Genomic DNA, 27714 nt, shown 5'->3' on the forward strand with positions numbered 1-27714 from the left:
CGGCAATGAAGCGTACGGCTCACCTGATGGTACATGTTACCGTAGCTTATAGGCCTGCAATACCAGGAGCATCGCAAGCTCGTGGCCGACCCCACCCCGATCCCCCTAGGAGCTCCGGTCACCCTTACCCATCACAGGAACACAACAACTACTCGAAGACAGTAGTGTTTAGCTGCGATCTATACGGTCGACATATAGGTGATGTACCGGGACCATAGATTTAGTGCGCACTATTTATTGTATTGTAACTAAGTTACGGTTGCTAGATAATACTGGGTACATTACATAATTTGGTAATGTTAGGTACATTATGACATATATTATGACATGTTAAGATATGACAATTTTTAAATTGACTGTTGTTCTGTTATCTTGATGTTTTGTTTTTGTGAGGTTTCTTAGGAATGTAAATTTACCCTACTAATGTGTATTTACCCTAGCTTACGGCAAAACTAATATTTTCATTTCATTTTTTTTTTACAAATTGTATGTAATAATAATTAGAAAATAATTGTTATTATGGGTCGTCAATTAATCACGTGAGATTCGAAGGGTAGGGGCTCAGGAACAACCACAAAATATCACAAAGAATAGGGAATAAGGGGGACTTATATCAAGTGATTTTTTTTCTTTAATACACGATTTATTAACCAAACAAACAAACAACAAACACCCTACAACTTAGATGTCTGTCTGGACATTTTCATCAAAATGCTTATTTTCCAAAATTTAATCAGAATCAAACCAGAAAATGAGTGTTATGTTGGATGGGGTAGTCTTAAACCTCACCACATATCCGGTGGAGGGTGAGGGAATAAAAAGCTAATAAAAACATCGCATGATTAATAGACGACCCTTACCTACATAACGCGATAACAATAAACTTATCGAGAATATTATTTTTAGTTTTACGAGGCTGCACGGGTATCGTAGTTAGGGGAGTGTACGGTAACGCAGAAACCCAATACGAGCTCGTTAGCACGGCTTGTGCGCTCGCGTCGAGAGGGCCCCCCCAACCGCACGAGGAATTGCCTCGCGCCGCAGGAGGTTTCCTCGCCAGCCTAGCTCTGACCAATCACTCTCAAGCCGCCTTCGATAAAGCTCTAGAAGTATTGGAGTCCCTCGCTGAAGGCAGGTCTTGGTGGGCGCGGCTCGCATGCATCGACTTCGCTCAGCCAGTACTCTTCTATGGACTGCCGATGTTGTGCGACGAACCACAGAGGGCGGTTCGAGCAGAGAGATTCGCATTAAAACTCATGAGGGATTCGAGAGTTGAGGTACGTTTTTAATTTTCGTAATTGTAATTGCCCGCAGACGAAAAAAACCGATTTCAATTTACACCGACAACAACATTACAACGTAGGTACTCAAAAAACGAAAAAAAAAACCGACTTCAATTACATCGACAAGTAATACAACGTAGATCGACGAAAAAATAGTCAAGTAACTGCGCGTTATCAAAGATTACTCAAAAATTAGTTATCAGATCTCAATAAAATTTATATGTGACCACATGACAAACATCAGCTTTCGACTAAATTAAAAATTATTAAAATCGGTACACCCAGTAAAAAGTTATTGCGGATTTTCAAGAAGTTCCCTCGATTTCTTTGAGATCCCATCATCAGATCCTGGTTTCCTTATCATGGTACTAAACTTGGGATATCTCCTTTCCAACAAAAAAAGAATTATCAAAATCGGTATATCCAGTAGAAAGTTATGTGGTATAATACAACGTAGGTCGACGAAAAAAGCGTCAAGTAAAAACGCATTATTAGATATAGCTCGAAAAGTAGTTGTTAGATCTCAAATAAATTTAAATGGGACCAATTGGCACACACCACCTTTCGATTAAAAGAAAATTTGTCGAAATCGCTCCACCCAGTCAAAAGTTCTGATGTAACATACATAAAAAAAAAATACAGTCGAATTGAGAACCTCCTCCTTTTTTGGAAGTCGGTTAAAAAATGGTCAATTAAATACCTACGCATTATTAGTGATAAACTATTATGAGGTAAAACCCTTAATTAAAAACCGACCAAGTGCGAGTCGGACTCGCGCACCGAGGGTTCCGTGCAAACAAAATTATTTAAAATATTTTTATTATATGACGTAACTAAAAATTTATGCTTTTCGCAAATTTTCCTTTATTTGTGGTATAAGACGTTGCTTCGTACCAAATTTCAAGATTGTGAGTTCACGGGAAGTACCCTGTAGGTTTTGATTCCCTTACGAGTGTCGAAAATTTGCAGCATGAACGGCTGTATTTTTTGATTGCGTTGACTTAGAAGTTTGACTTTTTTACAGTTTCAAGGGACAGTAGACCTGGGTAATTGAAATGAATTTCAGCTTGATACCTCCACACATTCCTGATAAATGGGGTCTTGACAGACAGACGGACAACAAAGTGGGTTTTTTCTTTTGATGTACGGAACCCTCAAAAGTAATAACAATACAGTAGAATTAAGAAGCTCCTCCTTTTCTTTGACGGACTACGGTTAAATTTTTTATAATTTTGGTGCCTTTTCCATAATTAACAATTTTTATCGAACAGGTGCGACAATCTGCCGCAAAACTGCTAACTGGTCTGATGCATTGTCGTGCTTTACCGAACGAAGAAAAGACGCTCAAAGCTCTCATGCGAAGCTGTCGATCCAAGGAGCTGGTGGAACGGCATTGTGGTGTTCTAGGTCTCTGTGCGTATTTATCTTCTAGACCTTACAGCTTAGGCCCAAGACTTGGTAAGGTTTTGGCGGAATTAGCAAGACATACAAGTGCACCTGATCCAATACCTGCCACTATCAGGACCGCTCTTGCAGACTTTCGCAGGACGCATCAAGACGACTGGCCCAAACACAGGGAACAACTCACGGAGGAAGAGTTAGATCTTTTAGCGGATTTAACGTCACCGCCCTCATATTGCGCTTAAACTATAAATGCTTTAGTATGATGGCGATAATAAATGCCGTGCTAGATTCTATTGTATTGTCTAAGTGTATTTCATGGCATAATGTGACGTATATGACATATGTAGATATTACATACCTACAATATATTTTTTCCTTCTTTTGGCTTCAATGAAATTGTTTTGTTTTGAGATACTCTTAATACGAATCTTATACTAGATATTTCGTAACATCATTTTTTCAGTAAACCAGCAGGCCTAGCATGCGCGCCACGACAAAATTTTGTCTACCCCTTTTCTCGTATTATCTCTCTATGTCTACAGTAGCTAACATGCGTGCACGCGATACTCTTCTCGTTACGTCAAGAAGAGATAATCATTAAATTTTAGTGATCTGTGATATTTATCTCTACGGAAACTAACATGACATCGTAATTTTGTCGAATTTTGTCGTTTTAGGAAGAGAAACTTCTCGTCTTCAATATTATCGACGAGAAAGACGATAAATAAAAAATAAATAAAACCGGGTGCCTATTTTTTGTATACCATGGCGTTTCCCTATTATAATTATATAATTTCGGTATACGAAGAGCGGGAAATGCGAAAAGTCGAGTGAAGTGTGCCATATAATGACACAAAAAACGTATTTGCGCCCTGTTGCTTCTTATTCTAAATAATAATAATAATAATACTTTATTTCAGACCAAAGTATAAGTCCATATTGGGTTAGTACAACAAGACAAGACAACATTCAGAATAAAAAACAAAACAAAATTATATTAAAAAAATCAATAACTAAAAATAAAATTAAATAGAATAAAAGTAAAATCAATAATCAAAAAAAAAAATTCAAAAATTCAAAAAATTTTAAACATTAAAAAAAAAAAAAAAAACAATGTGTGATAGAATTACAATTATCTAATGTGCGACAAGATATAAAGCACAACACGAGCATATTGTTTTACATATATAATTAAATTCATTTACTTACGCCGTTTTATTTTCCATATTAGATTTTTTAAATTAGATATACACTTTTTATCTTAGCCAAAAGGCCGAGAACATTGTTAAATAAAACATGTGTCACTCGTTTGAAATTGGTCAATAACCTTGTAAATTCAACTTTACGACATAAGAAATAAGAATGATATTCAGTTGTGATTATGGTTGATAATGTTTCTCTACTCGACAAGGCGAAGTCTTCGGAAGAGAATTTTGTCTCTCGTAGTGCGCATGTTAGGGTAATCGAGAAAATACTCGATGTAGACATTATCTCTCTCTCTCGTCAAGAGATATCTCGTTGTATGCATGCTAGGCCGGCAGGTACTAGAAAAATAAAGAAAAAGTTAGTATTCATTTTTATTTTTCTAACAATCTTATTAAACATTTTAAAATATCGAGATGGGTGAAACTTTCTGCTTTTTGTTTTTCTTTTATTTTTTAACAATTTTCGATAAAAAATTGACTTTGTATCAACAGATTCTAACATTCAGCAGTTATCAGCCATAACGATAGTCTATCCTCGATACTTAATCAGCACAAGATAATCTAATAGTAAAACTACTTGAACCTTGAAAAGGTTAAATTTGTTGTAGGTACATGTATTTTTAATTAATCGCATACTTAATACTTAAATCAACTCAATGAAATATAAAACAAATTCTTGTTAATTTTTTTCCTTGTTACCGACATGTAAATAGTCACACTTTAAAGTGATAAATTTATGAATAATCGTAAAATGGAAGACTTACTAATTTTTCAATACATTTATAATAAAATGCAAACGACACAAAGAAGTGTGATCTTATTTTCTAGTATACTGATGTAGGTGCAGGAATTATTAATAAATGATGTTTATGTTGTATAGCTTTTGTTTAAGACATGGGTAGGTAAATTATAGCAAAGAGGAAATTCAAAGGGAATATGTATATGTATGGTCAAACAGAGAGGGCAAGGTTATACCTACTAGTTTTTACTTTGTAAATTATTTGGACAACGGGATGCTATTTTAGCATAACAGACTTTAAATATATAGTGACCATGTTTTGTTCCTGGTGATGGAAGGATCTGCAAGTACCTATTGTTTGTGATTTTATATTGATTTATATGACGTAATATTTTTATGCATTTATTTCAGAACAGAAATATTTACATAAAGTATTAAATTTTATGAAAACTAAATCTGAATAAAAAATTTAATATACATCTTTGTTGACAGATTTAAAATTTTGTTACTATTTAATTTTTAATAGATCTGTCATGAGCGTTGGTTCTAAAAAACGTATTTTATTATGTAAACACTTAGGAAAATAATATAAAAATAAAATACACGACAGTTTTACAACCGCTTTTTATTTAAACAATTCTTAATGTCTAATAGTAGGTATGTTGTCTTTGATCTTTCTGGCCATTGCATATTGCAAAATAGTATAATAATAAAAAATATGGTACCATATAATGCGATAATTATGTAGCTAACATACTAGCATCTCCTCTCTCATAATAAAAAAATAATTAAACGAATCAAATCTTCTTTTAATAAAAATAAGTATCAAACATATAATAAACCAAAAAAACTATCAATCATATATGATTGGTATCCCGTAATTTTCCTATACAAGCCAGGTGTACTCATTATTGCGTTTGGATAAATGGCTTTCAGATCTGGTTTTTATAAGAGAATATTTCAAATGGTTAAAAGTGGAAGTAATTGAAAAAGATACTAGAGAAATTTATTCTGTTACCAGACCAATATTTAATTGAATTCATTTTTTTTTATAAAACAAAAAAAAACGAACACATGATATGCATTTAAGTTCAGATTGAAAGGACTTATTATATTATATTTAAATTTTTAATAATGTGCCACCGCAAACTTGAAGATGTCTGTCTATTCCCCTATAAAATAGCAATCGGCAATTCTCAAGATGACGTTTTCCCATTTTAGTGAATTTCGATTGTTTTCATTTCATTCTCAATAAGAATACAATACGTCCAGCACAACTGCATGAAAATATATTTTCTACTTACATATAAAACATGAAAAATTACCCAAAACCTTTTATAAGTAAAACTATGGCTGGGATATGATAAGTACATGCCATTTGAATAAAAAAATTAGCCATGTGTTGTCATATAAATGAAAGGTTAGAGTACTAACTAGTAGTTCTAAATTACTTTCACCTACTAGAAATATATTTTGACAGTTTTGATATACTTACATATGATTTAGTGTTCAAACCAAAACTTAGAAGCTAAGTAAGTCTCTTGATATCCATGTGATATGCATTAATGCAAGAATACAAATAAATATTCTTCACACGAGTGACAGTCCTATTGCCTTATTAAAATGTTTAAAAATTATGTTAATATTATATAAATCACATTCTTCTTTATACTAGTAATGAAGTCTGGATATTGCTAGAATTATTTATGAGAAAACAAATAATTTTACAATTTTTAGAAGCGGACAAATTAAATTTTTAATTTTTGTATATGGCCAGTGCTTATACATATTATTTGAATTAATATATGCCCCATGTTGTAAAGAAAGGGTTAGAGTTATGAGTACTAAGCAGCTCTCAATAAAACATAATGAAACACTTCACTGTTTAATTCTTTAGAATGGAAACATATATAATAAACAAAAATCACTTAACAAAACATTTTTGTGTACAGCAAGTAATAATTTAAGAAACAGCAAATAGTTCTTTTTTTAATTTAAACTAATATTCTTCTTTACCTCATTACCTTCGATCTTCAACATCTGGAAAAAAGAAACATAAATTAGAACAATATAAATACAAAAAATAATATGAAAGTCAATTACGTAGCTACAGAGGTAGCTAAAGGTAACAAGAGTTACTAAAGGAGTAACAATATTAGTTATTAATTAAAATTTTTTGCAAATAATTTTTTTGCTTTTTAATCATTACATTCTAATTTGATATAATTGTGTTTGCTCGCAAACGAAGAAAAACCGACTTCAATTACATCGACGAGTAATACAACGTAGATCGACAAAAAAATAGTCAAGTAACTACGCGTTATCAAAGATTACTCAAAAAGTAGTTATCAGATCTCAATAAAATTTATATGTGACCACATGACAAACATCAGCTTTCGATTAAATTAAAAATTATTAAAATCGGTACACCCAGTAAAAACTTATTGCAGATTTTCAAGATTTTCCCTCGATTTCTCTGGGATCCTATCATCAGATTCTGGTTTCCTTATCATGGTACTAAGCTAGGGATATCTTCTTTCCAATAAAAGAAGAATTATCAAAATCGGTACACCTAGTAAAAAGTTATTGCGGATTTTCAAGAGTTTCCCTCGATTTCTCCGGCATCCCATCATCAGATTCTGGTTTCCTTATCATGGTACTAAACTAGGGATATCTTCTTTCCAACAAAAAAAGAATTATCAAAATCGGTACATCCAGTAGAAAGTTATGCGGTATAATACAACGTAGGTCGACGAAAAAAGCGTCAAGTAAAAACGCATTATTAGATATAGCTCGAAAAGTAGTTGTTAGATCTCAAATAAATTTAAATGCGACCAATTGACACACACCACCTTTCGATTAAAAAAAAATTCCACACGGTCAAAAGTTCTGATGTAAAATACATAAAAAAAAAATACAGTCGAATTGAGAACCTCCTCCTTTTTTGGAAGTTGGTTAAAAATATGTAATTTACTTGAATAGAGTAAAAATCTTTATTAACGATTGGTCACTGTATGTATATAATCAGAGTGAGAATGTTAAATAATAGACTGAAGATATTCAGACACTAGCGTGACACCAGTGGTAATCTAGCGTGACTCTAGTGGTAGCGTGACTGGTACATCTTGAAATCCCATAGACCTAATCTCAAAATTATACCGTTCATCGGCATAATTTAGTTCCATGACATCTCCAGCGCTTCAGACAGCTCCTTTGCCCTTACGTAACAAAATGCAGGCACCTACGCATTTCTAATGCTCTGTCTGCGACTCTGCGTTTTGTTACAGCGGGTGGGAGCTGCACTCTCTCCGGGCCTCCGACTTCTAAAGAACACTAGGGTTATTCGGTGTGATTAAATTACGGAAACTGAACCACAATAGATTTCAAAACGTACTTAGTGCCAGTCACGCTAAATTAAGCTGGCTGTAGACAGTCCAAAATGATACTAACGGAAGTATCAACGCACCTATCGTGCCGACTGCTCAGTCTTAATCACTTGGACATCCGAATAGTTGTTGGCACGATTACCGGCCACATGGCACTTAATCACCAACTATTCATTATGAAAGCAACGGACAGTCCTCTGAGATGTCTGGCTGCTGAAGAAACAGCCGCCCACGTAATCCTGGAATGCGAGGGAGTGGCCGCACACCGCGCTACCATCCTTAAGGAAATAAGGACGCTCCGAGAAGCCTGTGAATACCCCAGGAGGCTTCTGAGCTTCTGGAAGGAGCTGGGATGGCTGAATTAGTAAGCCCTCTTTTCACGCATAACGGACCACCTCTGTGTCTAAATGCGGAGAACCGAGCCCACAACAATACAATACACGCTAAATTAATGGTGGAGTCACACTAGTGTCCGAATATCCTTATCATAAACAATATTAATATTTTTAAAACAAAAAATATACTTACTTTTACCATCACAAGCTACAATTTTAACTTTATCCACCTTAGCAACTTCTTGTACTTCCCTAAATTCTACATCATTTAACATAAATGTCCACACATTATCACAGAACCTGTAAAATAGATATTTCTGTAATACATACAAAGATTTGATATCAAGATGTCAGTATTAGTTTCTCAAATTACCTATAAGTATTTAATTTTCCTGCTTTAAAAGTTAGCCTAGATTTTACTCTGTTGGATAGAGCTTGATTTATAGATCTATCAAATTGAAGCATGACTTTTAAAGCCAGCGAGTGTGTTATTTGGCCATACTGAAAAAAAGAACAATCAAGAAGTGTTATTACTTTATAATAAACATTATTTATCATAAAAAATTATCTATCTGTATCTCTACCTGTATTAATTCCTCAAGGCTTTCCTGTAATGTGTTTCCTATTGTCGTATTTCTATACAGTTGATATGACATATTTGCTTAGTAAATTGACGCGGCTCAGTAACAAAGTGTTGATCTAGATTTTGAATTTAACTTCTACGTAGATATGCAAGCGAAATATTATTTCTGCATATCAAAACTAAAACTTAAAACCATACTAAAAACTAAAACGGATGCAATTTGCCACAGAATATAATTATAAATTTATGATCATAGAGTAGAATAAATATTATATGTTTATGATCTACAATTTTGTAACTGATAAAGGGTATATTCCGATATGCACTGCGAGCACTACACACTTGCACAGTGCTATCACCATAGATTATACACTATGCCAACTGCTAAACGTCTCTTAAGCAATACCTCCAGTTTAATCACAAAATTATAAAGTTCTGTAATTAGTTTAGATTAGTAAATAAAACAATGTAAGAATTGCAAAAATTAACAATATTAGACTATGTTAAAAATGTTTAATACGAGCTGAAAGTTACGCAGGAAATTTTTGTTCATGCAAAGATCGGTAAATTTGCCATGTATATATTAATTAAAAAAAAAATTACACTACATAACCTCTGTATATTAACTTATATACAATGTTAACATAAGTTAAGTAATGAAAAACATATTATTTTCAATGAAAAACTCCTTACTTTTATTGCATTAATATTAATTAAAAAATTTTTAATTTGATAGTACTCCAAAAACAGTTTTTTTTAGATGAACTAGAAAACTGTTTAATACACTTATTTGAAACTAGCGACCCGCCCCGGCTTCGCACGGGTGCGATGCTGATACTAAATATACTACAGAATGTCTTCATTTATAGTATGAAGCAAGCTTAAGTATGGTTATTAACATAATAACAACATTCAAATATGCGTCGTTAGATTACACGTTGTTACAGGATGCGTTGAAGAAATAAAAGTTCACTGCGCGTTTCCCGTAGGTGATAGCGTGATAATTTGTAGCCTATATGTTGACCCGACTTCTTAATAATATTCGTGCCAAAATTACAATAATTAATACAGACAAACAGATAAAAATTCTAAAAACTATATGTTTGGCTTCAGTATCGATCGTAGGTCACCCCAAGTATTCTTTTAAAAAATATCCAACTTACAGTTTTGACTTTCCTACCATTTTATTATATGTATAGATTTGAATGCTGCGTCAAAAAATACGGCTAACAGTATATGGGATTGCGTTTCGCTCTAAATAGTAACCAGTATAACTGGCTATAAAGGAACACCGAGAAAGTAACAGCTTCACAGTATACTAAATGGAACATAGCCAAATTCATCTCTTTGGTTCTGTTTTACTCTATGATTAAGAACGAAAATATAGTCGGTTATTGTAATAAATATTTATAATTGTATGTACTTGATTCATAATTATTTCTACAAAATAACTAGTAGTCTTATAAAATAACACACACACACACACACACACATCAGCCTATCGCAGTCCACTGCTGGACATAGGCCTCCATAAGGTGCGCAAAAAATAGGATGAACTCATGTGTTATGCCCATTGCCCATAGTCACCACGCTGGGTAGGCGGGTTGGTGACGTGTGGTCTACACGACTGAAGTAAAACTTACGAAACGTTACTCCCACTCTTTCGTTTTTCACTAACTTATATCTCGGCCCTGACGACAGGACAGGATTTATGTTCTTAAGAGAGGATTGTGGTTGTGTGCAAGTTTCGTAAGTTCTTGCGCGGCTATTTTTCTGTTTAATATATTGATACCTTTCTGTTGTAAAACCTCTATCCCATTGTGTTTTGTGTTGTGTGATTGTCATTCTTTAAGTATATTTGTGTAGTTTTTACTTGTTTTAAAATGGATAATGAACCGCCAGATCCTGGTGGAGGTTATATGAGTACGGCAGTTTCAATGGATTTGAATGTATCCAACAGAAAAAAAGCGGCCTGAATCGGATATTAATCTCCAGGCCAAGAAATCGTCGTCTTCCGCCCTTGAAACACCATCTATTCAATTGACTTATGTTCATCCGGACTATGATAAAGGAAAAAACAAGTTCTCGTCAAATGATGTTGCTCCTTTCGTGGTCCACGTATCTAAACATGAAACAGTACCAAACACCGGTGCAGTCCTACGTCCAATACAATTCGGTCATTTTCTTTATAAAAATAATATCAATAATGTTGTGATGGATGGAATCAAAAGAGTTGGTCGCAATCAATAGAATTTAAGACAGCTGAACACGCCAATGCTTTCTTAGACCACTCAGCATTACCTGCTGGTGGATATATAGCAGCAATCCCAGTATTTAGCGTTTCCCGAATGGGAATTATTCGAGAAGTATCTGTAGAGTGGTCTATGGAAGAACTGGTGGAAAATATTGAAGTCCCTAATGGTGTTGGAAAAGTTATTCGGGCCCGGAGACTGAGCCGAAAATCATATAATAAAAATAATACTCCCATTTGAATCCCTACACAAACAGTAGTTTTAACTTTCTCTGGACAAGAACTTCGCCCTCGTGTATTTTGTTATTTTACTTCTTTACTGGTTGAAACCTACATTCTTCAAACAATCCAATGCAATAATTGTTGTCGGTTTGGTCATGTAAAGGCTCAGTGCAGATCAAAACCGAGGTGCTTCAAATGTTCACAAATGCACGAGGGGGAAACATGCTCCGTCCAATCCCTGTTTTGTTTATTTTGCTCTGGTGCGCATGCAGCAAATGATAATTCTTGTCCTGAGCACTCTAGACAAAAAGCTATAAAATTAGTTATGTCGCAGGAAAGCGTTTCATACCTTGAAGCCTCTGCTAGATTCCCACAGGTACGTAGATCATTTGCTAACACAGCTAGGAATACGCCTCTTATTTCTAACCCTGTCAATACACAATATTCCCCTACTTCTACTTCATATAAAAAAACTACATTTACCCCATCCCGTCCAATCGCACCTGCTAGCCCAGGTTATGACAGACAAGCGCATCAAAATATAGTCCAACCCCCTTTTTCATTCATACCTGATGGGTGTGTTTCCCACAAGAGAATATTTCCTCTAATGATAACTTTTTGGAACTACTAACTTCTATTCTCATTAATATGATTTCCCGGTTCAGTGACACCGGGCTAACGAACAATATTCGTAAAAACCTATCTCAGCTGTCTTTATTATTGCAAAATGTCCCTGAATCTAATCCAATGGAACTGCCGTAGCACAAAGAATAAAAAACATGATTTTACATATATCTTAAAAAAATATAATCCATCAATTGTTGCCGTCCAGGAGACCTGGTTAAGGCCTGGTACTTCTTTTAGGTTACCCAGCTACGCTTGTCTCCGGGACGACAGAAGTGATGGAAAGGCTGGAACAGCCATTTTAATCTCTAGAAATGTACATACTCATTCTCTCTCATCCCTACATCTCATAGTGATAGTCTCAATGTTGTTATTGTCCGTGTTTTAAATGTTTCATTTATATCTGTATATATTCCTGTCCCCTCATCATCTGTGTTGTCTGAATTTCCCTCCATTTTATCCTCCTTAACCCCTCCTATAGTTGTTTTAGGTGATTTTATATTGTCATCATATGTCATGAGGGTCATATTTCAGTGATAGTCTCTTCCTACTTTTATTAGACTTATTTGATGAATACAACCTCGTTGTACTTAATGATGGTTCTCCAACACGCAAGGTTTCACCTTTCCAGAATCCAAAAACTGTTGTCGACCTTTCTTTAAGCTCCTGTAACATCTCAGCCCAATTTTCATGGTCGATTCTCAGTGACTCTTTTGGCAGTGACCATTTTCCTATTCTCATTTCATTTAGTCACACCCCTTCTCCTTCTATGATTAATTATCCATCCAGACAATCATTTAAATTGGCTAACGCAGATTGGTCTCAGTTTGCTAACATAACTGATCAACAAATCCGCCCAATTCCTCCAGTCTCCGTCTACAATATTCACATGCTTTACTCAGATTTTAAAAATGTTTTGTTAAATGGCGCGAAAAAAACGGTTCCTATTAAAAAAAGAGGCATTTATAGAATTTCTTTCCCACCATGGTAGGATTCCGAATGCACAAATGCTTGTAGACGGCGTAAAGAGGAAGCGCTTGTATTCGGTATCTATCAGCTTAGAAAACTACCCGAATTACAAACATATTGCAGCACAGGTAAAAAGGTTACTTGCTCAAAAGAAAAAGAGTTGTTGGTTTGTGTTCTGTGAAAGCTTGTCTCCGTCTTCTCATCCCTCATTAGTGTGGCGAAATTTTAAAAAATTCCGTGGTTCTTTTTCCCTTAATGATAGCCCTATGATTAATGACACTTCACTTTGCTTAGATTCCTTCTCTCAGAAGTTGGCTCCTGCATCGGCTCCGTCTTTGGAGGAATGTCGCGTTTTTTTAAGTTCGTCGCGTACTCCCCGCGGTGAATTTGATCGCCCCTTTTCGCTGGAGGAGTTTCAATTGGTTTTAAATTCCTTAAAGGACTCTTCACCTGGTGTTGATGATATTCCTTATTCCTTTGTAGTAAGAAGTTGCCTGGAAACACAGAGGACTTCGTCCCTCCAGAGGAATGGGGGATTCAAAACATTATACCTATTTTAAAGCCGGGAAAGCTTGGTAATGATCCCTCTTCTTATCACCCAATTGCTCTATCATCAACCCTGGCAAAAATTTTAGAGCACCTCATTAAAAACAGGCTTGAGTGGATCGTAGAGAACAATAGCATTCTTTCCAAGACTCAGTTCGGTTTCGGTCCGCTACAACGTGCTGAATGAACCTGCATTTTACGATGTAAAAAAATATTATCGTCTGTCTGTAACATCAGATGCACTACAACCTAGACCTGTTTATACCATAGTACTCTGTGGCCTAGACTACAGCTGACTCAAATGACATTGATTATGATTATTTGATAGGTGTTAATGACATTTATGTTGTAAACATTTCGCTAGGTTATTTTTCTTAATATATTAACAAAAATAAGAAAAATGGATTAACGTTTAACTTTAAATGAGACGATTCGAATAAAAATGGCACTTTTTAAATGCCTTAGACTATATACCCCTCAGAAATATCACCTTCCTATGATAACATGCAAAATCACTGAATCAAATTTATTAAAAAGTTCAACTATTATAAATAAAATACCACAACGCCAACTCTTTTGGGAGAGAGATAGAAAGGGTGGTTACAATAGTAATGAAAAAATAAGTAAAATCAAACTCATAAAAGATGGATTCAGAGAACTAAAGAGTGAATTCAAAATGTTGGGTCAAGAAATGAAAGAGTTTATTGCAGCCGATCCCTTACTCATTGCAAGACCTGGTAAGTTAAAATTATAATGCTTTAATTCAACCTCAACTGCACCTGTTTTTCTAATACATTTTGGCCTATACATTACAGTAATTTAGAAAATATTATTAAGCCTTTTTACCATCTCCACTAATTCTGTAGAGTTAAAGAGTTTATTTCTTTGTTTGTATGCGTTAATCTCGGAAACTACTGGTTTGAGTTGGAATTTTTTTTTTCTTTTGGATAGTTCATTGACCTAAGAAGGCCTTCTAATATATAATATAATTATACGCTTCAGCCTGTAATATCCCACTACTGGGCATAGGCCTCTTTCCCCATGTAGGAGAAGGATCAGAGCTTAATCCACCACGCTGCTCCAATGCGGGTTGGCGGATATATTCCCCACTATGAGTAACTATCGCTATCAGTTGTACATGATAACAACCGGGACCGACGGCTTAACGTGCTCTCGAGGCACGATGGGGAGACCCACAAGGACTGCACAAACACCCAGACCACGGCAAACACTTGTATGGCCAATAAAAATGTTTGTCATGGGCGGGGATCGAACCCGCAACCGCCAGCGCAACAGCCACAATCCATAGCTGTAACTGTTGCGCTAACACGGCGTATAATATAATTATAATATTTTTATACATTATTACCTCAAATTAACAAAGCCGAAACCACGTGGCTCTGCTAGTTATAGATAATGTACGCAAAAAAGCTTTGTTTTAGTTTATATAAATTAAAATATCTCATAGACGGCGCATTGGCGCAACGGTCACAGCACTATTCACGACAAACATTTGTATTGATCATACAGATGTTTGCCGTGGTCTGTGTGTTCGTGCAATCCTTGTGTGTTTCCCAACTGTGCCTTGGAGAGCATGTTAAACCGTCAATCCCGGTGGTTATCATCTACACCTGATAGTGATTGTTACTCATAGCAGGGAATATATTCGCCAACCTGCATTGGAGCAGGCTTATTAAGCTCTGATCTTTCTCCTACATGGGGAACGGCACCTATTCCAATCAGAGGGATATTACAGACTGATGGGTTAAACGCTAAAATATCTCAAACAAGTAGGTATTAACAGTGTCACTGAAAATAACAAAAATAAAAACTCTATTCAAATTGCCTTTTTTCAAGTTATAACTATATTATAAACATTTTTGAATATCATATCAAAAATTGACCGCTCCAGCGGGATTCGAACCCGCGTCTTCGACATACCGTGTCGACGCTCTAGCCAATTAAGCTATGGAACGATATACTCGCTAGAGCGAAACTTTTGATATGATGATTTTTACTTTCGGTTTAAGCGAACCGTGGCGCCGTCTATAGTGAGTTCTTTACAGAGACTCGTAACTATTCAAAGTTTCATATTACAATGAAAATCTTTGACAGGAGACTATATACTAACTATATACTAATAATAACTATATACTAACTATATTATACTTTAAAAAATTAATTATACCTAATCAATACCTAATCAAAAAACCAAAATCAAAATGACTATATTCAAGTAGGCTTCAAAAGCACTTTTAAAATTTTATTTTACAAATTGAAATTATATTTCTTTTAATTAATTAATTACTCTGCTTTCTTTTTTTGCTTTCATTCTGATCATTCTGGTTCTGCAGAGAAGAATCGGCAAAAAACTATGCAGTTACCTTAGAAAAATAAATTAAATGGGTTAATATATAGCTACCGCTGTTTAAGAATGTAGACCAAACCATGTCTAAATAACTATAATATTGACAAGTAAAAACGCTGACTATAATATTAGAATTGTCAATTGTTAATTTAATAATTAGATAACTATTCTTGATTAAGGAATGTTCTTCTATGTGACCAGTTTTTAATTTTTTTTAACCCGCTCCCTTTAGTGACCACCTATAGTATTTGCTAACTCTCCCCTCTCCCCTTCGAGTTCTCACGTAGTAATTCACAATTCTAAACGCTATTAAAAATAGGGGTTGGTATTAAAAGGGTGAGAATTTTGGGTTGTATGTAGTTTTCAATTTCAAATCATAATAAAATAAAATAAAATAAATAGTAATAAAAATTAAAAAAATATTTTGGTGTGGACCACCCCAAATACTTCAGACAGATTCTCAAACCTACCAAATATGTACAAAAATTTTCATAAGAATCGGTTAAACAGTTTCGGAGGAGTTTGGTCCCTAACATTGTGACACGAGAATTTGATAAAATTTAAAACATAATAAAATAAAATCTGAAAATTAACATGAGTTAACTAATTAAAGTATTGAAATTATTATCCAACTTCACTTAATTATAGAAAAATATATAAGGTTTTTCTCAATAAATTTTCATTTAAGTTATATAAAATTTTTGTTAGTCACATAAAATAGCATTAGCAAGTAATGTGAATGAATGAATGTAGAGTTAATGGCTTTCACTAGTGCCGAATAGCACAGATGATTTCGATTTTCGCCAATTTCACGTAAGATAGACAAGACACGACGGAGATTGGTCTGTGAATTAGAGGTAACAACCTCCGTAGAATTTTGAAGACTGCCAAAATAGTAGGTAGTATAGATCAAACTATGAACCTAAAAACCTAAAACAACACAACATAAACTTTTGGTAAAATTTCTTTCAATTTTAAATTTGACATATAACATGTCACAGCTGACATTTGCTTAAGAAAAAATTATGATGATCTGTACGTCATTTTCAAACTTTCCGTTATTTTCATTGTTAAACGGCTGTAAACTTGGTCGCTATTGTCTTGACGTCTTAATATTTTCTTTGTAACTTAAATGTGTTTGTAAAGTTTGATAACTGAAAACTTGAACGTTTTTGTGTTGCATTAACTCATTGAGAAATTATTTTAAAATAAGAACGGACCACGGAACCATAAACGAATGCTTAACAATATACTTGCTCTAAGCTCGTCGTACTTTAAAAATGATAAGAGTGGCGTAAATAACATAAATAGTCAATATTATAATTGTCTAAGTCGTGAAATTAAAAACAGTGCAAGACCAACTGAAAGTGCGATGTCTTCACGAGTGAGTACCATTCCTTCTGATGAAAGTTTTATAACACCTGCGTCGTCTGTGGCCGATCTCATGACCTTGTCTCCCAAGAATACACAGGAGGTTGCCGATGAGACTAACGTTACAAGCGATTTTCTCACAGGAAACGAGTTTGATAGTATATGCGATATCACCATGCAAGAAGTACCGACCTGTGATGATATGTTCATGGATGCCAATGGCTTGGATTATCTCGTAAAGTGTGCGGAGTCAAACAAAAATCAAACCTTAATAGATAGAGGAAAAGAAAGTCTATTTGTGAAATTTGATCCTCTTTATGCCAAACAGATGTCACAAACACCTGCTCCGATTTCATATGCCGATTCTTCTGAATGTGATGGTGGCTATGAAACCAGCAGCGTAACATCGGTGCTAACAGAAAACGGTCCTGTTCTGAATAGGACACTGTCAACAGGTTCAATGATATCCAAGAATGGAAAAGATAAACCAACTCAAGTTGTTCCACCTGTAGTGAGTAATGACCTCCCAAAACCTAGCACAATACAGTCAAAACCTACTCCTGCTCTCGTACGTAGTATCTCTGCTATCCTCACGCCCAGTCAAGTTGTAACAGACAGGCTTATAAACATTGCTGGAAACACTCCACCTACCGCTGCCCCGAGAAGTCCACGACGTCCACAGCACGGGGGACAAGAAGTTGATCGCCTCCAATCTTTAAGAATTATTTTACAAAATCAAGATCAAGAAGTCTTAACTTTAAGACAAGAGAACAGAGAATTAAAATCATCATTACAAGATGCTCAACATAAGTTTTCCCGAACAAAAGAAGAGTTAGAAAACAAAATAAAGCAGTTAAGTAATGAGAAAGATGCTTTGCTAGAAAAAGAAAGTAAACTGATTCAGCAAATTCATGACAAAACTTTGAGTAATAAACAAATGTGTATTGTAATGGAGGAATATGAAAAAACAATTTCATCAATTATTGGTGAGCAACAGAAAGATAAAATACAAACTCAGGAGAAGTTAGATAAACTAACATTAGACAGAGATCAAGCACTGAATCACCTTTCAAATATGGAAAGTTCTTTCAATGATCTGTTAGCTAAATATGAAAAGTGCAAGAGTATTGTTCTGGAAGCAAAGGAGAGAGAAAGAGTACTTAATTTAAAGATAGTTGAGTATGAAGCCGGCCTGGAGAAATATGAATTACTATATAACAATCTTAAGAAAGTCACGGGTGATAATTTAGATAAAGCAAATGAAACAATAGAAAATATTAAAAAAGCTCATAATGTAGAAATAACAAAATTAAATGCTATAATTAAAAAACATGAAATTATGATATCGTCACTACAAGAATCTTTGACTCAAAAGACAAGGGACAACGAGGAATTGACGAGAATTTGTGACCAACTTATCAATGAAGTTCGCTAGAGATCCTTAGTTCTTTAACTGTCGTAATCTCTGTTTTTTAATATACTACTGTTCCCAACGAAAAGCTTAATAAATATACTCTATTGAGTGCTTTTTACATGCCATTTACATACATTTAATATTATTTTTAATGAGGATAAATATTGCTATATCTGATATTGTAAGCTTTATTTATTCATCCAGATTAAGACTGTTAATAGTAATGACAAAAAAAAAATCTAAGTCTTGACTTTATTAAAATATTTTTGTGGTGCTTTTTAAATATTTTAAAATAATGGTTTTATTGGATTTGTTCATTGTATAAATATTTTGTCTTACTGAATCTCATGTTTTGTCAAGAAAATGTTTTTATTTAAATTTATTAATTTGTACTAGTAGCTCTTTAATGACATTTAAATTGGTAACTATTATTGTGACATAAAGTTATATTATGAAAGAAAATTGTTTTAATTTTCACATTGACTTCGCTCTAAGCTGAGCTGCGATCTTGCTAGGAGACACCCATAGGACGAACGGACATCCTGAGCCCTCTTAAAGGGCTCCCCTTTTTTCTTTCACAGCTCGATCTCCTTACCCAGCCACCCCACTTAACTCAAGGCCGATAGAACCAACCGCATAGACAAATCGAAAAAAATAATTTTAACATATTTGCACAATATTTGATAATGAGACAATAGTTAAGACTGATACTCTTGAGATAAGATATTAAGAAACATTGTAATTATACAGATTCCTCATTGAGAACCTTTTGATATCGATTATAAATAGTTCAAAATAACTTTTACATTATTTAAGTTGGATAATCAAATCTTTACTTATATTTATATATCATATCAAAATATATGTATATTATCAAAACTGATAGGTACACACATGCAAAGGCATATTATAGATTTTAATAAGTAAATTAAAATAGATTTATTGCATAGTGTACGTAGTGAAAGTAAATAAAAGGTTTCAGTAAATAAAAAATAATAATTTTTGTATCACTTATTTATCATCATCATAACAGCTCAGAGACGCCCACTGCTGGGCATAAGCCTCCCCTAATTGTTTTCCACGACGATCGATCCTGCGCAGCACGCATCCAGCGGCTTCCCGCGACCCTGACCAGTTTCATCGGTCTACCTCGTGAGAGCCTGCCAACGCTGCGGCGCCCGGTACGCGGTCGCCACTCGAGAACCTTTCCGCCCCATCGGCTATCGGTTCTTCAAGCTATGTGCCTTGCTCATTGCCACTTCAGCTGTGCGATCCTTCGAGCCATGCCGGTTGCCTTGGTTCTCCTACGGATCTCCTCTATTCTGACAATCACGTAGGGAAATATCATTGCCCTCTCCATCGCCCGCTGAGCGGCTTTGAGCTTTCTTATGAGGCCCATATTTAGCGTTCCTTCTTCTACATGGGGCAAGAGGCCTATGCCCAGTTGTGGGATAGTACAGGCTGAAGCGTATATTTAGCGACCTCGTTTCGGATCGATATATCATGACTGGTAACACACACTGGTTGAAGACTCGTCTTCAGACACGGCGGGATATAGGACGCGAAGATTTTCCGTAGTTCCCCGAATGCTGCCCATCCGAGTTGGATTTTGCGAGAGATCTCGTTCTTAAAGTTGGACTTACCTATCTGTATTGACTGTCCTAGGTATATGTAATGGTGGACGACGTTCGACATAATTTTCGTCTTGTCCATGATCAGCTTAAGACCCATTCTTTGGGAAACACTGTTGCAAATCGAGTATTGTGCTCAGGTCTTCCAAGGTATCAGCCATAAGGACTACGTCATCGGCAAAACGGAGGTGGGTAAGGTACTCGCATTGATGTTGATGCCGAATCCTTTCCAGTCCAGAAGCTTGAAAACGTCCTCCAATGCGGTGGTAAACAGCTTTGGGGATATAACATCCCCTTGCCTCACGCCTCGCTGAAGTGGTATTGGCTTCGAGCTCTGGTCCTGTAATTGGACCGACATTGTGTTAGAGTAACGGCCGAACCCAATATTCAATCTAAAGATAGAGATAGGTAGTTATCATCGACTGCTAATAACTAACTATCTATCCTTTGTAGTTGTCCCAATAATTCGCATAGGGGACTACTATCTCCAGTTAGCTGTAGATAGACCGGCTACCTGAGCTCTTCCTTACATTCCAGTATACGCAGCGTCACAGACGGCCTCAGTTATGTTACACAGATGTTTTGTAGTATTTAAATTTGTCATACAAATTTTATTCATATTAAAGTAATCTTGTTTTATAAAAATATGGACAAATTAATTTTTACACAGACTTTTTAATTTATAATAAATGATATTATTTTAATATGGAATGCACGGTAAATCTATTAACGGAACGTTTTAACACGACACGAAAAGACGCTACGACGCCATTACGCTTTATTGAATCGTTGTTTCGTTTGAATTTGTATAATTTTTTTACAAATCAAAATTCAAATTATACAATCATTGCAAATTATAGGTACAATCATTCACCAAATTGTTTGTTTTATTCACAAGATGAGTAAAGTAAGTATTATTTCACAAGAAACATATTATTTTTATTCAATTAATTGTTGCAAAAGAGCAATATCACTTGAACTGCTACTTGAACTTGAGTCTGCCATTATTTTTCACTCGAAATTAATTTTATTTTAAACAAAGAAAATACTTTTTCAATTAATAAATCTTAGTTATCCCCCGAAAACTACAGATCGGATATTGTTGTTACTAAAGATAACCAACGTTACTGACAGATAGAACTCTATTATTATTGGGACGCTTACACTGTCATTTTCATACGAACTGTTATCTCTAGTAAGCTATCCTCCCTCTCGTCGATAGACAGCTTTGAAGGATAAGATTGCCTATCGTCGACAAGTTTATTGGGTCAGTAAAATGAATGATAGATAGATATTTCTGTCTCTAGTAGGACATAACCAGAGATAGATTGAATATTGGGTTCGGCCGTAAAAGTACTTCAGCACCTCGGCGTACCTGAAGTCCACTTGGCACCTCTGGAGAGCCTGCGGCACAGCCTATGTCTCAATCGAATCAAAGGCCTTCTCCATAGTCCACAAACGCTAAGCAAAATGGCAAGTTTTACTCCTCGGTCTTCTCTATAACCTTTTGTTTTAATGTGGGTAAAATCCTCATGGACACCCTCCGGCGAGGGGGCACCGGAGGGGAGTCAGACTCTTACTGAATAAAAACCATCCACGTGTGAGCAGACCTCCGCTTAAGTTGGCGAGATGGAGTCGCGCTAACATCCATCACCACACCACGGCAGCCGGCCCTAATGAAAACATCCGGGCCCCGACACCCAGAGCGGGGCGGCACCCACAAGACCACGCCCCGACGTCCCGACTACGCATGGGGCCTCAAGCCAGCCGAAGGTCCCCCGACCCTCCAGCCGGCCACCCCACGTAAGAGAAGCTCAATCAGACCAGTCTACCGTCTGCAGAGTGGGGAAACATATCCAGGAGCGTCCCCCCTCCAATACCCCACGACCCGACAACTTCCCCACGGGTCCGCCGGACTGCACCGACAACCGAGCTAAAAGCTTCAGGGAGCCAGCACAGCCTAGCCCTCACGCAACTGGTCTGCTGGATTACACCAGCAACCGAGCAAGCTCCAGGGAGCCAGTACAACCCGGCCAGCACACTGCGCCCCAGCACCACAGGGCGGGCGACCGTACCACCCGCCCCGTCCGTCCGCCGGTTTTTTGTCCACAGAGGTCCAGGACCTAAGACCCCTGTGAGTGGCATTCCCCCATCCGCCACCTAGGGGACGCGCCCAGTAGAAGATCCGTCAACTTCCTGGGTTCTCTATAACCTGCCGCAGCGTGTGTATGTGGTCTATGGTATTAAAGTCCTTACGGAACCCGGCTTGTTCGAGAGACTGGAAGTCGTCAAAACTGCGTGCGACACGGTTCGAAATGACTCAAAAAAAGCTTGTAGATATGGCTTAGAAGCGAGATGGGCCTATAGTTTTGTCATCATTACAGCCTATACAGTCCACTGCTGGACATAGGCCTCCACAAGTTTACGCCAAAAATAACATGAAACGGGTTGGTGACCGCAGGGCTGGCTTTGTCGCACCGAAGACGCTGCTGCCCGTCTTCGGCCTGTGTATTTCAAAGCAGTTGGATGGTTATGCCGCCACCGGTCGACTTTTTAAGTTCCAAGGTGGTAGCGGAACTGTGTTAACCCTTAGTCGCCTCTTACGACACCCACGGGAAGAGAAGGGGTGGCTATATTCTTTAGTACCGTAGCCACACTGTTTATATATATATAGTTTTTTAGTACGGTTTTATCACCCTATTGGAAGAACAGCGCCACTTCGCTTCTACTCCATGCAGTTGGCACTTTGCCCTCGAGGATGACGGAATTGAAGAGCCTTTGAAGGACCTTGAGTACTTAGCTTACCACCCACACTCAAAAGCTCAGTTGTGATTCTGCCATCACCCGGCGCCTTGTTGTTTTTATGTTGTTTGAGAGCATTACTAATCTCGTACAGGCTGACGTCTGGGATATCTTCGGTTTTGTGTCTTGTTAGTTTGGCTCTGGGGCAGTCTGGGGTCGTTTGCCTTGAAGTTGGCGGGTTTCTGTGTGGTGTATAGCTGGCCGTAGAAGCTCTCGATGTCCCTCAGGATTTCAGGCTTTGACGAGATGACGCTGCCATTATCGGTTCTCAGCTGTGCTAATTAGCTTTGTCCAATAGACAGTTCTCGTGCGAAGACTTTCGAGCCTTTGTTCCGATCTTTGGCCTCTTCAATACGTTCTATATTAAAGAGGCGGAGTTCGCTTGGGATTGGCTTTCGTAAGGGTTTTTTTTTTCTAATATATGAAGGTGGATTTATATTTGACTGTCGTGTCGTGCCATGACATGATGGCTAGCGTTTACATTATTATGTCGTGTTTTGACGCATCAGAACGACATTTTGAATCAATACAGCCGCAGCTCTAGAAAAGGTCAGACGTTTGAAATGTTCTTCTATGAGTCATCGGATTCTGATTCAGATGTTGAAAAAGATATTCAATTTTTAATGCTCGCTACTCTACGCTTTTTTTTAAAAAGAAAGAAAGAGAATGAGATTTTGGATTCATCCAATCAATAGATAAATATATTATTTAGTAGCGTGAGGAAAAGGGAGGATCCTCCCCAACCAGACGGGTGTTGTGTCTGGCGGGCTAACGCCCCGACGGTTGTTGTCGGGTTCTTGTATATATACTCAATCACTTTGAAAACTCTGGTAGCGCGATGTAGCATACGTCAGTTTTCTCTAATTACGTAGTTAGTATGTTGCGCGATAGATGTCGCCACAATTATATTGTTTTTGTTTTATATTATAAATAACATTATATTGTCGTACAATTTCAATTAAGTCATCCATTTTTACGTGCCAAATAAACTATTATTTTACAATTTACGTAAATAAACAAGCGACGCTGATGCGTCATAACACAACACTGTTCACATTAATCTGACGTGTCGTGATGGCGCCTTTTCAGCACCCCCGCAACCCGCTTATCTAACCATAATCGAGATCGGTTCTGATGCGACACATCAGAAGCTATCACGACATGACACAACACATAAATGTAAACGTTGTCATATAAAATGTATGTAACCGATTCTGTTCTGATGTGACACGACACGACACGTCAGTCAAATATAAATCCGCCTTTAGGTCTTTACCTATGACATTGCCGTTTCGTCGTACTGGCTATTTTAAAACTAAAAAAAAATCGCCAAGAACTCGAATTTCAAATTATTTTTACAATTACTCATATAATTAATGGTTAGTATTCTGAGTGCCTAGTGCGAGTTTTATTCACAGAATCATGACAGAAACGCGTTTATACGTGAAAGTTATTTTGTATAGGAATTTAAACAGTGCCGCCTAGACGATAAAGAATAGTATACGATACAATCGATACAGAGTCATCTAGCGGTAAACGCGAGAACAAGGTTGAAATCCCGAATTTCCCATACAAAATGAAGTTAAAGTTTACGCCCGTTATTGCGAGACGGATTAAACAAAACTCGCACTAGGCACTCTGTTTACATCGCATTTGGAAGTTTTTTGTCATCATGAATATGTTAAAATTTCGAGTGATTATGGAATATGAGTTCCGTCGTGGTAGCAAAGCGGCAGAAGCGGCACGCAACTTCAACGACGTTTACGGTGCGAACACTACTAACGATCGTACCAACCGTTATTGGCTTACTCATTTTTGTTCCGGAAATTTTGACCTAAGAAATGAACCACGTGGTCGGCCGAAAGTGTTGGTCGACAAAGACGAATTAAAGGCGATTGTGGAGGCTGATGATTCTCTAACTATAGCTGAACTAGCAGCAGCTTTCGAAGTTAGCACTAAAACGATATTGGTCCATTTGCGCTAATTGGCAAGGTAAAGAAGCTCGATAAATGGGTGCCTCACGAATTGAATGAACGCCAGCGCGAAATACGCATCGAGACGTGCCATGCACTGCTCAACAGATACACAAACGAAGGCATATTGAATAGCATTATTACTTGTGATGAAAAATGGATTCTCTTCGACAATCTCAAGCGTTCAGCTAGTTGGTTAGATCCTGGTTCAGTTCCTAAACATAGCCTAAACGAAAAATGACTAAGAAAGTGATGGTAACTGCCTTGCCTTTGAGGCCATGCCTTTGAAGAGTTTGTTGCCTACCGTCCACCAGAGTTTTTCAAAAAAGGGTTTCAATAATTTACTACACTACGTTAGCAAAAATGTATTGATTCCATGGGTACTTTGAATAATAAAAATTAAAAAATATATAGAGAAAAAAGTGCGTTAACTCATTTCATCAAAAAGAGCAGTTTCATAGATAAAGAGCTATTATTTATTTATATATAGTTATTATTAATATTTATCTATTTATAATTTATTTAGTTCTGTTATTTACTTACATAAGTAGCTTAGATTACTCCTTATTACATCAGCTATCTGCCAGTGAGAGTCGCGTCAAAATCGTTTCAGCTGTTTCAGACATTAGCCTGAGTAAATAGACAGACAGACAGACATAAATTGAAAAAAATATTTTAAGTATTTAGTAAAAAGCGGTTATTTTAACATTACAAACAGACACTCCTATTCTTCAAATGTTAGGCAAATTAATGCCTGTGTTTTAGGTAACTGCTGTTATACAAATTTATAAATTTTAGATTAAATTATACCTTCATTTTAATCTATTGTGTTTTTTTAGGCGAAACAGATCTCATATGGTGTTTTAACGAGCCTAGTGTCTTAAACAACTTCGTTACAACTTGTGATAGTGACCACAATGAGGGATACAGTTCTTGTGGTTTCGACATGAGTCCAGCAGGTAGAGCTCTATTTCATGGATACCTTGACACGAGGGTGCCAAAAGATGGTCGAGTTAAAAAAGCTGGCTACTGCGCTTTTCGCTCCAAAAGAATAAGGGTCAGTTTATCAAAATTTTTAGTTTTTTATAATAATCGAAACGAAGTGAAAAGACAGGAACACATCCGATATTGAGTGATCACGTCTTCATCTTATGTTTTAGTTTATTCAATAGTAGAAAGTATAGATGAAAAGGAGGCAGGGGGACGAAATAAATACGGTTTGCATCTTGTTCTCTCTCGATGTGAAAGATTGAATGTAAAAATTATAAAACTATAGTAAAATACGTAGGTACAGTTCGTACTCACCGATTATTATTATTTTTGTGAGTGTAATATTACCCAGGTTGACTGTCGATCATTGGACCGGTAGATTAAATATCCAGGGTGACCTCTATCTAATTGCATACAGCTCTCAAACCAAAAGTTCAATCATTATGATTTAAAGGCTCATCAGCACATCAATTAAACAGACTTTCTAACAAAAAATAGTAGAGATTGGTCGTTTTTACGAACACTTAACAAATATAATTTAAATAGAAAGAGCCTATGTTTATTGTTTAACAATTCAATATTGAGCGTTGCACATTTTTTGCAGAAATCATTTAAAAGGGAAGCCACCTATAATTGGAATTTATATAACACTATCGTCCTGAAAGTAAGAGGCGATGGAAGATCGTATTTATTAAATATCTCTTGCGAGGGTTATTACGATATCACGTGGAACGATATTTACCATTATGCTTTATACACTAGAGGAGGGCCTTACTGGCAAATTGCTAAGGTAAGCCATTTAATAATTGCTATCATCTAGGCAGAATAATTTACAAAGATTAAAAAACACACAAAACTTGTTTGATGTTATTAAATAAAAAAGGTCAAACAATTGGTAGGTATTAATTTCTTTTTCTTTACTTAGGGACAGAAACTTATTACAGTACATAGGAGTCGTCCATAATCATAACTTGGTAATTGGCGGTGAGGTTTTAGACTAAATACCCAAAGATCACGTGTATTATGTTTGTGTTCTATTCCATTCCATTGCTTAAACATTTTTTTTAACTTATCTTACTGCAATCAAATCTGGGTCTACGAGCCAAAAATATGATACTGAATTTTGTAAAGCCACATGTATATTTCACTTTAATGCATTTGAATAATCATTTTCAGATTCCGTTTTCTAAATTCATTTTAGGATCAAAAGGTAGAATACAAGATAAACAAACGAGAATGCGATTAGACAAAGTGACTCATTTTGGTATATCTTGTGGAGACAAGATCAACGGTGTCTTCAATCTTGAAATAGAATATATTGGTAAATATTTTACTTGTATTACTACATTTTTATACTGACTCGTATATAATTTGAATTTTATTTTTAGGTCTAGAATATGATCCAACACATGACGAAGATTTTGCTTATGAAATGTACAAGACAGATAGATATATAGTTGGGGTATAGAAAAATAAAGTGTAATATCTGTTAAACTAATTTATAATAACAAATTACATTTAGTGTAATATTTAAGAGATTTTTTTTTATTTTTTGACCCTTTCCATTTTTGCAAAAATGCATAATGCTTTCCATTATGCCATAATATTATGCCTATGA

The 27714-nt window shown here is 36.0% G+C and overlaps 3 protein-coding genes across 3 annotated transcripts in view; 2 read left to right on the forward strand and 1 right to left on the reverse strand.

Moving 5' to 3' along the window:
- Positions 1-3078, forward strand: part of LOC123662522 (proteasome activator complex subunit 4-like) — a 28742-nt gene extending 25664 nt beyond the window's left edge. The window contains exons 23-24 of the mRNA XM_045597364.1: positions 907-1277; positions 2555-3078. Coding sequence (XP_045453320.1) covers positions 907-1277; positions 2555-2929 — 746 coding nt within the window. The 3' untranslated portion in view covers positions 2930-3078. The remainder of the gene's footprint in view (positions 1-906; positions 1278-2554) is intronic.
- Positions 3079-6503: 3425 nt separating this feature from the next.
- On the reverse strand, positions 6504-9177 carry LOC123662313 (transcription initiation factor IIA subunit 2). The gene is made up of 4 exons (XM_045597171.1): positions 8937-9177; positions 8726-8853; positions 8546-8652; positions 6504-6671 (listed from the first exon to the last, which is right to left on the reverse strand). The coding sequence occupies exons 1-4, from the start codon at positions 9006-9008 to the stop codon at positions 6652-6654; spliced, it is 327 nt and encodes a 108-aa protein (XP_045453127.1). The 5' UTR covers positions 9009-9177; the 3' UTR covers positions 6504-6651.
- Positions 9178-13859: 4682 nt separating this feature from the next.
- Positions 13860-27630, forward strand: LOC123662312 (complex I intermediate-associated protein 30, mitochondrial). The gene is made up of 5 exons (XM_045597170.1): positions 13860-14284; positions 25946-26163; positions 26701-26886; positions 27273-27417; positions 27485-27630. Exons 1-5 carry the CDS (start codon positions 13990-13992, stop codon positions 27562-27564), a joined length of 924 nt encoding a protein of 307 aa, XP_045453126.1. The 5' UTR covers positions 13860-13989; the 3' UTR covers positions 27565-27630.
- The last annotated feature ends 84 nt before the right edge of the window (positions 27631-27714 follow it).

The sequence above is a fragment of the Melitaea cinxia genome, chromosome 18 (genome assembly GCF_905220565.1).
Source record: "Melitaea cinxia chromosome 18, ilMelCinx1.1, whole genome shotgun sequence".
In the NCBI taxonomy this organism is placed as follows: domain Eukaryota; kingdom Metazoa; phylum Arthropoda; class Insecta; order Lepidoptera; family Nymphalidae; genus Melitaea; species Melitaea cinxia.